This window comes from Prionailurus viverrinus, chromosome C1 (genome assembly GCF_022837055.1).
Source record: "Prionailurus viverrinus isolate Anna chromosome C1, UM_Priviv_1.0, whole genome shotgun sequence".
NCBI classification, from domain to species: domain Eukaryota; kingdom Metazoa; phylum Chordata; class Mammalia; order Carnivora; family Felidae; genus Prionailurus; species Prionailurus viverrinus.
Window position 1 is genome coordinate 135,991,693 of NC_062568.1, and position 15,516 is coordinate 136,007,208.

General features: G+C 34.4%; 1 protein-coding gene across 2 annotated transcripts in view; it reads right to left on the bottom strand.

Annotated features, from left to right (window-relative positions):
• Positions 1-15,516, bottom strand: part of RPAP2 (RNA polymerase II associated protein 2) — a 99,951-nt gene that overhangs the window by 43,199 nt on the left and 41,236 nt on the right. For both annotated transcript variants that reach the window (XM_047869512.1, XM_047869511.1), the window contains exons 9-10: positions 10,226-10,308; positions 7,060-7,140 (exon numbers count right to left, since the gene is read on the bottom strand). In XM_047869512.1, the coding sequence (XP_047725468.1) occupies positions 7,060-7,140; positions 10,226-10,308 (164 nt within the window). The remainder of the gene's footprint in view (positions 1-7,059; positions 7,141-10,225; positions 10,309-15,516) is intronic.

Consider the following 15,516-nt stretch of genomic DNA (forward strand, 5'->3'; position numbering starts at 1 on the left):
TTAAAATTTTTACATATCTTTCTATTAGAATAGTTCCATGAGAGAAGGAATTTTTGTCTGTTTTGTTCACTGCTTTGTCCGTAGCAACTAAAACAGAAGCTAGCATATGACCAAAAAAGGTCAAAGGATAAGCATGTAAATCGAAACATGGCAAAAACAGTTAAATAGAAATTGCTTTTCTACTGTATTCAAACCTCCCTAAGTTAAGGCAAATGTAACATTCCATGAATTCATTTACTCTTCCAGCAAAAAGTGTATTGAGAGCCTGCTCTATACCACTGTTTCAGGCACTGGGGAAAATATGACAAGGTCTTTTTGTATCAAAATATAATTTTAATTCAAATCTGATTTAGAAAAAGTTTCTTGACCCAACACTGATGACAGTGCATCTTTACCAAGCAACTTCTGATGAAACCACTATGGTAGGTAAATCAAAGTAGCATTCCAGATAAATGACTGTGATGCAATTCAACAGAAAGGACAGCTCTATTCATAGGGGAAGATTTTTCAAAGAGCTGAAAAAGCTATTTTATGTGTAAGTTCTAACAGGCTCTCAGCTCTGGCTGTACATTAAAATCATCTGGGGGACTTTTAAAGAATACTGATGTCTGGGCCCAACCTGACCAAATGAAACTCAATCCCTAGGGGTGGAGCCAGGCATGTATAGCTGTTAAAAGCTCCCCAGGTAATTCTGATGCACAACTAGCTTGAGAATCACTGTTTTACAAGTTCCTATTATTGATTATCATTTCAAAGAGAAGGGTATAGTTATTTCTGCCAACTCTTTTCCATTGCCAGTATTGACTGAAAAGATCTCTCAACATTAATCATTGTCGTCAATATGGCAATTTTTTTTTGGAGACTTCACATAGAAGCCTGAGCCTACAAATAGTCACATACCTGCTGAAGTTGTCCTACCAGAATCTGAAGACCCCATGAGTGATCTTACTAGAGGTAATTCTATACTCTAAGTAATTGACATTTCCTAAAAAGCAGCAAAGCCAATTTAAGCAATTTTTATTAAAGCTATAAATACTGACCTGTAGGTACTAAAGAGTAAATATTTTTAATTAAGCTAATTAATTTTTAGCTTAATTAACATCAAGGTTTTTAAAACATCCCCTAACACTAAAACAATGCATAATTTTTTGGTTTATTTTACCATTTTATTAAATTTCACACATATATAAAACTTCCATATACTCATCACAACTTTGACAATGATCAACTCCTGGACGATCATGTTTCATCTACACAACCTCATATTCAACATCACCCTAGTGTAAATACTTCTGAAGCAAATCTCAGATATATTGTTTCACATAGGTTTTATTTTAATTTAATGTAAATAATGCAGAAAGTAACTGGAAAGGACTTAGGCTTACACAATAGGAATAACAGAAAAAGGTGATAAAATAGTTTATAAATTGTAAGTAGAAAACGACATTTGAAAGTCCCCTATGTGCAGTCTGTTAGCTACCTCTTATAGGACTGATGAACACTGCATCTCAGCTAGCTTAGATGACACAGAAGACTTAGTTTCATAGGTAACAGAACCCTCTCAAATACAGTTCTTACTTGGGATCTTAGAGAAATTATTAATGAAATGACTTATTTTTTATATATCTTTGATACTAATGACTACTGAGGGATACAATGGCATATTAAAAAAACTTTTTTTCAGCTTTACTGAGGAATAATCGACATAGTAATTGTATATATTTAAGCTGTACAACTTGTTTTGATCTATGCATACACCGTGAAATGATCACCACAATCAACCTATCATCCCCTCACATACAGTTACCATTTTCACCCCCCCCCTTTTTTTTTGTGGTGATAACACTAAAGATCTATCCTCTTGATTTTAGAGGATACTCAGCCAGAGGTGTACCTCAAAGATATTGCAGGTTCAGTTTCAGAACATTGTAACAAAGTGAATACTGTAAAAAAGCAAGGCAAGTGAATTTTCTGGTTTCCCAGTGCATATAAAAGCTATGTTTGCACTATAGTCTATTAAATGCACAGTGGCATTATGCCTAATATAACAACATGCATACCTTAATTAAAAATACTTTATTGTTAAAAAAATGTTAACCATCATCTGAGCTTTCAGTGAGCTATAATCACTGATCAGAGTACCATAACAAATATAACAATTAAAAAGTTTAAAATATGAGAATTACCAAAATATGATACAGAGATAAAGTGAGCAAATGCTATTAGAAAAAAAAGCATGGATAGATTGGCTCAATGGAAGGTTGCCTCAAACCCTACATTTGTAAAAAGCAGTATCTGTGAAGCAATAAAGCAAAGGGTTATAGGTATGCCTATACTAGTTGTGTGATTTGAGATTATTTAACCTCTCATCTCTTATCTGTAAAATGAGGATAATGTCACTATTTTTGGAAATTAAGTAACATGTAAATGCCAAGTACCTGGCACATAGAGTACCATACTGACTACACATACTGACATGGACCAAACATTATTACTGCGGCTGCTTCGGAAGGCCAAAAATAATGGCCTGGACTGTGGTTTCCAATTTGAAATTCCTAAATCCCTAGGGCATATGAGAGTATTAATGGGCAATCTTGCATTTGTAGCCTAATATTTCCAATGGGTTTCTAGTAAGTTCAGAGAACCTATGAATAGTTTTTTTTAATTTTTTTTTTAATGTTTATTTTTGACAGAGAGAGACACAGCATGCGCGGGGGAGGGGCAGAGAGAGAGCGAGACACAGAATCCAAAGCAGACTCCAGGCCCTGAGCTGTCAGCACAGAGCCCGACGCGGGGCTCGAACTCACAAACTGTGAGATCATGATCTGAGCCGAAGTTGGACGCTCAACGGACTGAGCCACCCAGGCGCCCCTATGAATAGTTTTTTTTAAAAAGAAGATATCCAATTAGATTTATATAAAAACAGCACTAGAAAATATAGTCAGAGTAAATTTAATTGTTAATGTATTCTAAATGAGCAGAGTAAAACTTAAGCACAAAATTAGTATTTGTAGTTAAAGATCAAAAGTCTCCTTCTAATATCTCTTATGATGTGTCTTAGTGACTTCTAGTTTCCTTAGAATGGTCATTAAATAAACACTGTTTGCAAGAAACTGCATAACAACTTCTTTAAAAATCAATGAGAGTCTTCATCTTCCTTCAGCTATCCTTTTTGTTAATACAATATTTACTTCCTGATAAATCCTGAAAAAATCCTAAAGTTGTACTTCACATTGTATACATCTATTCAAACATTATCATTAGTGCAGACAGCAGAAAAACACTTTTGTTTTTCTTTTGGGTGCATGGTTCTGTGATAGAAAACAAACCTCTCTCTCTTCATCACTAAGACCGATGCAGAGAAGTCTGACTTTGGTCTTGGTATTTGGCAAAATATTTAGTCAGTCTTCCAAAGGCTGAGGCCAATCTGATCATCACTTCTGGCATTCTTACATTTGTGTGTGATCAATGATCTTGTGATTGCATAGTTTCCATGATATCTAATAAGTGTTAACAATCTCAGTAATAAGAACAATCATGTCATTCACATTTACTGTTATTAACTGAACATTCACTTTCAAATCTAAACATTCTAGATGAAGTAAAAAAGTCCTTATGTGTTTTTGTCAGTCAGAAAAATAAAATGTCGCAGTAATTAATGATGCCTGTGAAAACCATTAGGTTTATGTATAAAACAATTAGTAAAAATTTTTAATTATTTAGCTAAATAGATTAACAGTTAATTCAAAGAGTAAATACATTAAATAGATTACTTTCTGGAGAATGCTGTTATCTTGGAAAAAAAATTTAAAAAAATTTTTTTTAATGTTTATTTTTGAGAGAGAGAGAGAGACTGAGCTAGCAGGGAAGGGGCACAGAGAGAGGGAGACAGAGAATTCCAAGCAGACTCCTCATTGTCAGTGCAGAGCCCGACATGGGGCTTGAACCCACGAACTGTGAGATCATGACCTAAGCTGAAATCAAGAGTTGAACGCTCAACTGAGCTACTCAGGTGCCCTGGAAAAAATGTTTATATAAATTCAAATAAGGTTAAGACAGAATAATAGAGATTACCTGTCATCATAATTCAATCTTTCCAGAACTGTATTATGTATATATAAAGGAAAAGAACCATTGTTAAAAAGGAACAAAAGGTCCCAAATGGAGTTCCTTATGCTCAGCCCCACCAAGACTTAACACCAATTGTAGTTTCAGACTCTCCCAGGAATAGAGTTTTAAACCAATCAGTCTAGAATTTTCTGATCACCACTAATGAGGTAACATGCATGGTAAGACCCCTTGCCTTTCCCTCTAAGGGAAGGTGACCTTGCCTGAAACAATCCTTTCTTTTCTAGTAACTTCCTTATCCTGCCCCATTTCTGCCCATAAAAGCCTTCTAATTGTATACTCCCTTGGATCATCTTTCTCTTTGTTAGATGGAATGCTACCTAATTCATTAATCACTGTTTAATGCCAATTAGATCTTTAAAAACTGACTTGGTTGTTCTTTAATAGCTTTAAGAGCTACATTTAAATTTTATTTCCACTTAAGTTACAAATCTTTCAAGAAGATTTCCTATTGGGCAATTCTTGGCATCTTGTGATGATGAATTAAAAAAATGTCACTTGAAAATATCTTGAGTTGAAAAATACCTAAATTACGTAAACAGATATGAAATAATCTCATTGTAATCTCTAATTAAGATAATAAAAATGTTAAGACAGAAATGTTGAATAAATTGAGGCACCCCAAACACATTCTGTTTAGTCAGGCTTCACAGGAAAAGACTCCACAAGAATGTTTTAAAACAACTCTTCAGGCACCTAGGTAGCTCAGTCAGTTGAGTGTCTACCTCTTGAGTTCGGCTCAGGTCATGATCTCATGGTTTGTGAGATCTAGCCTCACATCAGGCTCTGTGCTGACAGTGAAGAGTTAACTTGGGATTCTCTCTCTCCCTCTTTCTCTCTGTCCCTACCCTGCTCGTGCTCTCCCTCTCTCAAAATAGATAAATATTAAAAAAGAAAAAAAAAAAAGAAAGAAAAAAACCCTCCTGTAGTCCTGAGTCTACAAAGCTAAGTATTTAAACATGAAGTGGTACAAATGATCCTTTTTAGAGGTGGAAGATAAAGTTTTTTGAGATTTGTCTAAACTATGAATCTTAGATCCTTCTAGTACACAGCTTATTGAAAAACAGTTTTCTGAATCCCTTTCTGGCACACAAAAAGGTCAGTGTTGTTTTTAAACGCATTAGTTGAAAGTGAATGGATATTTGGTGTTACTGGTATAGGGTACAGTGACTACAAGAGAAATCTAATAGCTAACAATGCCAAGAAATTATTTCTGTACCTTAATTTTAAACTTCTAAAATATTGCTACTTCTGATAACAATAAACCATAGTGATTATTTATTGGATGAAATGATTCTTCTACTCTAGAAGTTTGGTCTATGTTGGTGCTATCTGGTTTTAGCTACCGGCAAATACTACTTTTCATATTTGGTCACTGGCATTTGGCTGAAATGTGTATTTGGTGCACCTCTACCAATAGCATATTTAGAGGTTTATCCTTATGCTTCTTGGTAGAGAATACAGGTATAGCCTGGGAATGTTTTTACCTTGATAGTTTTAGAAAAATCCCAACTCTACTTCACAATGGATATTCCCTATTCTTTCTTTCTTAATACTTCTTATCACTTCAAATCTGTTCCATATTAGATTACCCATGGTTTTGTACTGTTCACAGTGCTCAAGTTATCCTCTAACAGGAGAGTTCTTCCTCGAGGTGGGCATAATGTTTCTTTTGTATTGCCCATAGTGCCTACCACAGTGCTGGTCATCAGATATATATTTACTGAATAAGACCCAGTATATTCCTGGCTAACCACCTTTGTGTGAGACCTTATTTTCCTTCTTAATTTTAGTCTATTCTATAAATAAACTATCCAAAACTAACTATATTCAAAGTCTGAACAAATAAGGTATTGAATTTAATAAAAGATAAAAGTAATGTTTAGTGGAGAAGAAAACAGAGCACTATTCTTAGATCTAAGACACTGAAGGTAAGTCATTTACTTTATCCATGCCTTTGTTAGAAAGCCCTCTTGCTCATCTACAGACCCCAACAGTTAAAACCAGAATGAGACAAGACCGCTTAACATAAATCATGCTTTAATTAAAATTTACTGTATTTTTTTCATATTGCACTTTCTTGAGACATCGATGAAGGTGTTTTGCAAAGGCCCAGAGCATACAAACTGCCCAACCAGAAAAGCCTGATAGCAAAGGAATGCTAGAAGACCACACCCCACATGACCCCTTCCTTCCCTGCCCATGATCATGGGCTGAACACATACCAACCCTGACCCATGATTATATGCTCCCTGCCTGTTTTCTTGCATGTATCCCTCTAAACCTCTCCTTATAAATTTCTAGGTGTCCTTGTTGGTGGAGAGGCTGGTTGTTAAGGCTTAAGCCTGCCACCTCCCCTGGCTGCTGGCACCCAAAATAAATCTCTTCCTTTCTCTTTTCCAAACCCTTTTCGGTTATTGGCTCCTTTTAGGATGAGTTTATCCAAGTTTGTTCAATAACACTGTGGGCAAACCCAGCCAGGAGCTATGGTTTTTATTAGTCTAGCCCCCACAGGATTTCCTAGGATGGAGCAGTTGGCCATGGCAGCATGCCAGGGCTTACCCATTTATTTCCTGAGTTAGCGGCTGTGATATATCAGTGGGTAACACAGTCTACCTATGGATTCTGCAAGACAGCTGCATGAAGTCAAAATAACTGAGAAGGAAAACTGTAATATTTTTTTTTTTTTAATTTTTTTTTTCCACGTTTTTATTTATTTTTGGGACAGAGAGAGACAGAGCATGAACGGGGGAGGGGCAGAGAGAGAGGGAGACACAGAATCGGAAACAGGCTCCAGGCTCTGAGCCATCAGCCCAGAGCCCGACGCGGGGCTCGAACTCACGGACCGCGAGATCGTGACCTGGCTGAAGTCGGACGCTTAACTGACTGCGCCACCCAGGCGCCCCGGAAAACTGTAATATTAACACCAACCTGAAAGTTCGAACGAGATTTTTAAGCTGTGCATAAATATCTCCTAATGTGATCTGAAGAGGCCCCAAAAGTCCAGGCACTCTGAAAATAAAAAAAAAATACATTCTTTTAAAATATAATTTAATTATACACACATACTCTTTGAGGTTTGCCTAAGTCTGGATTTTCCATACGTAAGAATGGCACTTAGGTAGAGGCAGTTAAGCTAGGATCTGACTGGTGAGAAGTCATAAGGATATAATTCATAATAACCCCACACTCCAAGTCACAGTCTATGCTACAGTATGAGACACTGAGAATCATTGTTTTGGCTACTATCTGTATTCTGGTCTTGGGTTTTTCTTACCTTTACTTTTGAATATTAGACTAAGTTAGGAGTGTGGCCTATTTCTCCTTATTAAATTCTTATGGTGGGAGTAAAAATTAGTACTTTTTTAGTGAGCAACTTGACAATATATGTTAACGTTTTAAATGCGGCTAGTCTTTGACCCAAGAGTTTTACTAAGAAAAAATTTATCCTAAAGAACTAATCAGATAACATAAAAAAGTTGCTTACACAGAAATATTTTTAGTAGTGAAAAATGGAAACAAATGTCCATCAACAGATGATCATAAATTATGATATACACATATAATTATGATATACAAATATTCCATATAATGGAATATAATAAAACCTTTAAAATAACATAAATCTACATATTTATAATGTGGAAAAATATGGTATATTAAGTGAAAAATGCCTATGGAGTATTGCCCCATTTTTATAAAAACTTATATATAATGATACTGTATCTGATATACTGTGTATTTCAAACACGTTTCATTCCTTCCAGGTTTATACTATAACAGAGAGAACCAAAGGGAATGAATATACACACACCATACATCATGTATACGTCAAAGATAAACATCAAAACATTACTAGGGATTATAGGTTATCTTCCTTCTTATACAATTTTGCACTGCCTCAATCTGCTGCAGTAAGTATGTATGACTTTTTTAATTATGCAAGTTTCAGATATATTTCAAAACAGAGGAAACAGCAATAGCAACTCTATTATCTATTTCCAAATTCAACCTCCCAATATTTTGTTATATTTACTGCATTTTTTCTTCCTTCTTTCCTCTCCTTGCCAGTACCATTTTAAAGTGAATTCCTAAGCACCTGGGTGGCTCAGTCAGTTGAGGTACCAATTTTGGCTCAGGTCATAATCTTGCAGTCTGTGAGTTCCAGCCCCACATCGGTCTCTGTGCTGACCCCTGGAGCCTGAACCTGCTTTGGACTCTGTATCTCCCTCTCTCTCTGTACCTTCCTCCCTCCCTCCCTCCCTCCCTCCCTCCCTCCCTCCCTCTCTATCAAAAATAAATAAACATTAAAAAAAATTAAAAAAAAAGTAAATCCCTGACATGTAATTTGATCCCTAAATATTTCCTTATTTATCTCTAAATACAACAGCATTTTCTTTCTTTTTTAAAAAATACAGCAGCATTTTCTTACAAAATCATAATAAAATGATCATACCTAACCAAATTAACACTTCCTTAATATCACCTAATACCCAGTACATATTTCATTTTCTCCAGTTATCCAAAAAACAAAAAAAAAAGTCTGTTTACAATTGGTTTGTTCTAATCAAAAACCAAAAGGTCTTATTTTTATTTTTTTATTATTTTTAAAAATATCTTCATTTTATAACAAAGAAAACCTCAACTACTTGCATAAACAACCAAAAAAACCTCTGTGTCAGTAATTATTTTGTTTTTAGTGTTCTTTGTGTTTCTTTCTCTTTAAAGTTATTCCACCTCTTCTCACATTTAGTTCTTGAGCTATTATCAATAATTTGGTCTTCTGGCAGGGCTCCTTTTGTCATCTATTGCAGCCAAAACCCAGGAGGAATAGAATTCCTTCAATGGCATAGCTATGTGGTCTTAAATTTAAAACTGGGTCCTTTCATTAGCTGAAATGTCTAGAAAATTATTTTCCGATAAATCCTTATCTACTGATTACATACCAGTATCAATAATCCATACTAACGTTTAAAATCTATATAACTACAGTCAAGGATTGATATCTTCTTGTCCTATGAATCAGACAGATGGTGACTTTTACTGTTTTCTAACCTAATATTACACAGAAACAATGTCTAAGTATAGGACCATATAAAAGGCAAAACTAAAAACAGCTTTACTGTCTATGAGAAGCTTAACATAATAGGCACTCAACAAATATTAATTTAAATAATTATTTAAAATGTAAAACTTACAGAAGCAAGCTGCTCAAAATACCAAGGCTTCCATAAGATTATGTTTTTCTTAGTTTTGAACTACTACAAAATTAAGACTAATCTATATGCACACTTTTCAGATTTTATTTTTAAGTAATCTCTACACCCAAATGGGGCTCGAATTCATAACCCTGAGATCAAGAGTCACATGCTGTACCGACTGAGTCAGCCAGGTGCCCCTAATCCATATGCACACCTTAAACAATGACTGAAAACACCCTTACATTTTTCTCCTCAAGAAAGAAAGTGGAGATTTAAAAGTTCAAGACAGCCCTTACACCTCTGGAAAAAAGATTTTTCAAACTTCCTTTGAAAGACAAATCAAGATTACAATTTTTTAAATGTCATTCATCACTGGGCAATTACAAGAAAAATAATTTCCACGACGGGAAGCTTAAAACTAAAGTGCAAAGTTGACTTGAACAAAAACTCTTAAGTTGCTGAGTGTGAAATGGTTCTATAAATAAATATGTATGCAGAGTGAGTTAACAGACCGTTAAAACTTCATAAAGTTTCATTCACATGTGAAACTGATATGACACATATACCACAAATCAGTATTTAAATGGTCTAGCTTTGATATTTTTTCCCTGATTTCACTGGATTATTAAGTGGAGGTGACATAGTTTGGTTTTCTACTCCCATATTCTCAACTTTTATTATGTGCTTCTGTGTCTTCTGCACAAAACTTAATTTCAATATTTCCTTGGCAATATATCCTAAAAATTCCAATTTCTCAGGCAAAGACATCCATTGAAACTTTTCACATTTTTCAAACTGTTCAAAATTGAAGGATAAAAATTAATCTAAATTATGAACCTACAAATACAAAATTAATTCAAAATATTGTAAAAGTGGAATGACAATTACATACTTACATTTTACTCAACTTTTCAAGTACGATGCGTTTTCTAATCTGGTTCTGAGAACTTGAATCTATCAGCGGAAAGGTGGGATCTTGCTGAATCACATTTTTAAACAAAACAAAGCAAAATCATAAACGTACATTCTTTCTCTGGTAAGAACAATAAACATTAAAACAAAAGTTTACACCTAGGGAATGGCAGAATAAAAACTAGACTTGAGAATTAGAAGATTTAAATTTGACTATTGGTTCAGTCATTAGGTTGATGTAAACGTAAGTCCTATGCCTACTTTTGAGAGTGTTTTCTCATCTGTATAAAGGGATGCTAATACCTTCTTTATTAAATGAGAAAATGTACATGAAAGATATTTGTAAACTGATAAATGCTATACAAATGTTGGAGATTAAAGTTTTAAAATTAGCAAATACTATAAATATATTATGGGGAATTCCACTTCTAGAAATGGCAGACAAGGTAATTCAAACCATTCCTCCTGCTGAGAACTGAAAAAACACTGGGAAAATACCCATATTTGTTTGAAAACATCAGAGAACTAACAAGGCAGTAAATAATTATGGCCAGAGATTCTAGAGAAGGTAATTCCAGAGAGGCAGTGACTAATTCCAAAAGAAGCAATTCAGATACTGAGAACTTGAGCATCTTCTAATAAGCATTAGAGCTTGGGGAATGCCGAGACTGTACTGACAACTCTCTCCCCCAAAGCCTGACTTAGAAGGACTACTAAGACTAAGAATGAATAGGAAACAGACTGGCTGTTACAGAGACTGAAGCCCAGCTTTAAATCATTTTAATCCATGACTGGATTAAGCAAGATGTGGGACAACTACAAATCATCTGCTAGAAGCCAATATAAATCTGTTTTAACTTCAGTCTCAAATTATCTGTAATTTTTAATATACAATGTTTGCCATATAATAAAGCAATAAGAAAACAAGACAACATGGTCAAAATCTGAAACTTTAGCCCATGGAAAACAACCCCCAGGGAATCCAGACGATGAAGTTATCAGCTTTATTCAAAATAACTGTTGATGCATTTAAAGAAAAATGACAAGACTGAAAATTTCTGTAGAGAACTGAAAACTATATAAAAGAACCAAAGGAAAATTCTCAAACTGAAAAATACAGTATTCTTTTTTTTTTAATTTACTTATTTTGAGAGAGAGCATGCATGCACATGTGATCAGGGGAGGGGCAGAGAGAGGGAGAGAAAATCTCAAGCAGGCTCTGTGCTGTGCTGTCAGCACAGAGCCTGACGTGGGGTTTGAACTCACAAACCAAGATCATGACCTGAACCAAATGAAATCAATGTTTAACTGACTAAGCCACCTAGGCACCCTGAAAAATACAGTATTCTAAAGTGAGAACTTAATGAATATATTTAATAATATAGTAAAAAAGACTGAAGAGAGAATAGTGATTTAGAAATTATTCAGAATAAAGCACAGTCACACCTAACACCCCCTCCCACATACATACATAATACAAAGCACAAAAGAATATGAGACACAGAAGATACAGTGGAAAAGATTAACGTGTCTGTAATTGGAGTACCAGACAGAGAAGAAAGGAAGAATGAGACAGAAGAAGTATCTGTAGAGATAATAATTGAGACTATTCCAAAACTGATAAAGAAACCAAATTAAGATTCAAGTATTACAAGTGCCAAAAGAATAAATACAATAATAATCACATGTAGGCCAAGCATTCTAAAATTGACAGTAACCAAAGACAAAAAAATCTTAAAAGTGGCTAACAGAAGAAAAACAGTATTTTCAAAGAAGTAGCAATAAGAGAAATGAAAGCCGAAGGACAAAGAAATATTTTCAATTTCCTGAAAAAAATGCTAATCTAGAATTCAATACCCAGAAAAATGTCCTTCAAAAATGAAAGTAAAATAAAGAATTTTCTGACAAAAACTGAGAAAATTTATTAGCAAACTGCACTAATCAAAATACAGGATATTCTTCAGGCCCAAGACAAATAATCTGTAATGGAAGAATAGAGATCCAGGAAGGAAAAACAATAGAAGAGTAATTAATTGGATAACTCCAACTGAATATTGACTATTAATAATCTTACACGATTTAAAATACTGAGACAAAGGGCGCCTGGGTGGCTCAGTTGGTTAAGTGTCCAACTTCGGCGCAGGTCATGATCTCATGGTTCATGGGTTCAAGCCCTGCATCGGGCTCTGTGCTGACAGCTCAGAGCCTGGAGCCTGCTATGGATTCTTTGTCTCCCTCTCTCTCTCCCCCTCCCCTACTTGTGCTCTCTCTCTCTCTCTCAAAGGTAAATAAACATTAAAAAAAATATATTAAAAAAAATACAGAGAGAATAAAAATAGACAACAAGAGCACATAAGCAAAGAGAGGGTAAATAGAATTGAAGTTTCTAAGGGACTGTTAAGGAAGCAAAAAAAAATTAACTTATATTAGACTTTTATAATAATTCAGTTAATTCAAGTTTTACTCTTTACAGTAACCACCTAATGATTAGTAAAATAACATTTAAAACAAGCTAACAGAGGGTAAACAATGAAATAATGATATTTAATTCAAAGAAAGAAAGGAGAGAAAGAACATAGAACAGGTGGGACAAGCAGAAAGCAATGAGTGGGATGAGATTTAAGCCCAAACATATCACTTAGGATACTGAATGTAAATAGGCTAAATTCTCCACATAATAAAGATTACCAGCCTAAGTAAAAGCGGATAGTCCTTGAAAATACTAATGAAGAATGCTAATGCCAGCAAAGTAGAGTAAAAGAGAAAAAAATCATCAATGTAGAGAAAAGTCACTCCATAATACTGAGGTTTGATTTACCAGGAAGACACAACAATCTTTTTTTTTTTTAACACCATATAACATGGTCTCAAAATACTAACAGTAAAATTCACTAAACCAAAAGGAGAAATAATCAAACCATAATTATGGTGACAGATTTTTGACCCATCTCTCCCATCTTTCTCAGTAACTAATGAACAACACCCCCACCCTGCAAAAATCAATAGTGCTTCTCAAACTTTAATGTAAACACATTTTCCCAAAGGAAAACAATGAAATCTGACCCATTCTCCTCATCATGAACAAAAATCAATTCCAGGTGAATTGCAGATCTAAATATGAAAGGAAAAACAAAGCTTCTAGAAGATGAAATAATCCAGGATAAACAAAGATTATTTTCTTAGAGAAGTCATTAAAGGCTACAATTAATAAATTGAACTCAAGATATCATTAATGAGAGTGAAAAGGCAAGTCTCAGAGTAGAAGACAATATTTGTAATACACCCAATTAAAAATGGGTTTGAATCCTGAATAAAGAATTCCTACAAAATCAGTAAGAAAAAAATACCTGGATATTCCTACAGATAAATGGGAAAAACACTTGAAAAGATACTTAACAAAAGAGACACTCCAAAAGGTCAAAAAGCAAATGAAACAGTGCACAACTCATTAATCATCAGAGAAATGTATTATAACCAAAAAGTAATACCACCAGAAATGTGAAAAGTAACAATATCAAGTACTGGTAAAGAATGTGGAGTCATGGAAACTCTCATATAGTGGCAGGGGAATATAAATCTGCAAAACCATTTTGGAAAACTGTTTGGCATTATCCAGTATAGTTGCATATACACATATATTATGACCCCAAAATGATATACATACCCAACATAAATACCTATACCTTAGAAGGGAGATATAAACAAGAAAGCTCAGACACCACAGCCCCACACTGGAAAAGCCTAAATGCCCATTAATATGAATAAATTGGGATATATTTCTATAAGGGAATGCTATGCAGCAATGAAAGAATGAAGTATAGCCGCATGGAACAACATAAATAACTCACAAACATAATGTTGCATGAAATAAATTGAAAACCAAAGAATATATACTATGTGAATTCATTTAATACAGTTCAAAATTGGCAAAACTAATGTATGTTATTATAATAGTTATTTAATTTGGAAAGAGGATATAATCAGGAGGAGACATAGTTGGGCCTCTGTTTTACTCAAATTTCTTGGCCTGGGTAATGATTACAAGGCTGTGTTCTTTTGTGATAATTCAACGAGTTGTACACTTACTATCTGTATTTTACATGAACGAAAAAGTTTTAATGTTATGCAACAAAGGAATAGTCAATTTTCATTTTCTTTCTTAGGTATTTTTCCTGTTTAAAGCTTATAAACACAAAAATGATAAAACGAATGTTATATTAAGGTAGTTTATGCAGCTGAGTGACAGAGATCAGGTTTCTTCAAGCTGATTATAAAAGTTATGAATACTGTCTAATAATACAGTTGAAGTGATTCAAAATATAGTACTAGGCTAGGTTAGCATTCTATATAAGAAATTTCTAAACTTTTACTCTATTTCCACTTTCATCCTCTTTCTAAATCTCCAAATGTGTTCTTAAATTTAGAGCCACATAGGGGCGCCTGGGTGGCGCAGTCGGTTAAGCGTCCGACTTCAGCCAGGTCACGATCTCGCGGTCCGTGAGTTCAAGCCCCGCGTCGGGCTCTGGGCTGATGGCTCAGAGCCTGGAGCCTGCTTCCGATCTGTGTCTCGCTCTCTCTCTGCCCCTCCCCCGTTCATGCTCTGTCTCTCTCTGTCCCAAAAATAAACGTTGAAAAAAAAAAAAAATTTAGAGCCACATTTACTCACAAATCTTTAGTAACAAAGTTTTGTCATAAAAATAAGGTTATCACGTACTCCTCTTCATGCCAAATAACTTCATTTCCCAAGCTACACATCAAACCAAAAACGGGTAAGAGAAATACTGAGAGAACCCCCCCCAAGAGACAATTAGTCTCTACAGAGAATTACTATTTACTGAGCATCAATTTTATCTAAGGCACTGTGATAAATGCTTTACATACATTATTTTTTAAATTCTTAACAAGTGAGCAAGGAAAGCTATCAGACTCAAGAGACCAACTTTTCATACAGTAATAAATGACATAGCTAATACTAAAACCTAGGTTTACCTGGTATGCTCTATTTTCTCTTATGTCCATTATTTTTCAATAAGTCTCCTTTACTATATTATTTTCATTAATATTATTTTAAATTGGCCTGCTTGCTAAATAATACCCAAATACTTTACCATTCAGCTAGTAAGTCTACTCCACTGTATACAGTTCTATTGGAAATAAAATACAAAGATATATACCCCATGCAGAAATTTGAAATACCAAAATACAAAGAATATTTGTTGGTACAAAAATAAATAAATAAACCTCTTCAGAGAGTCTACATATTATATGAAGAACT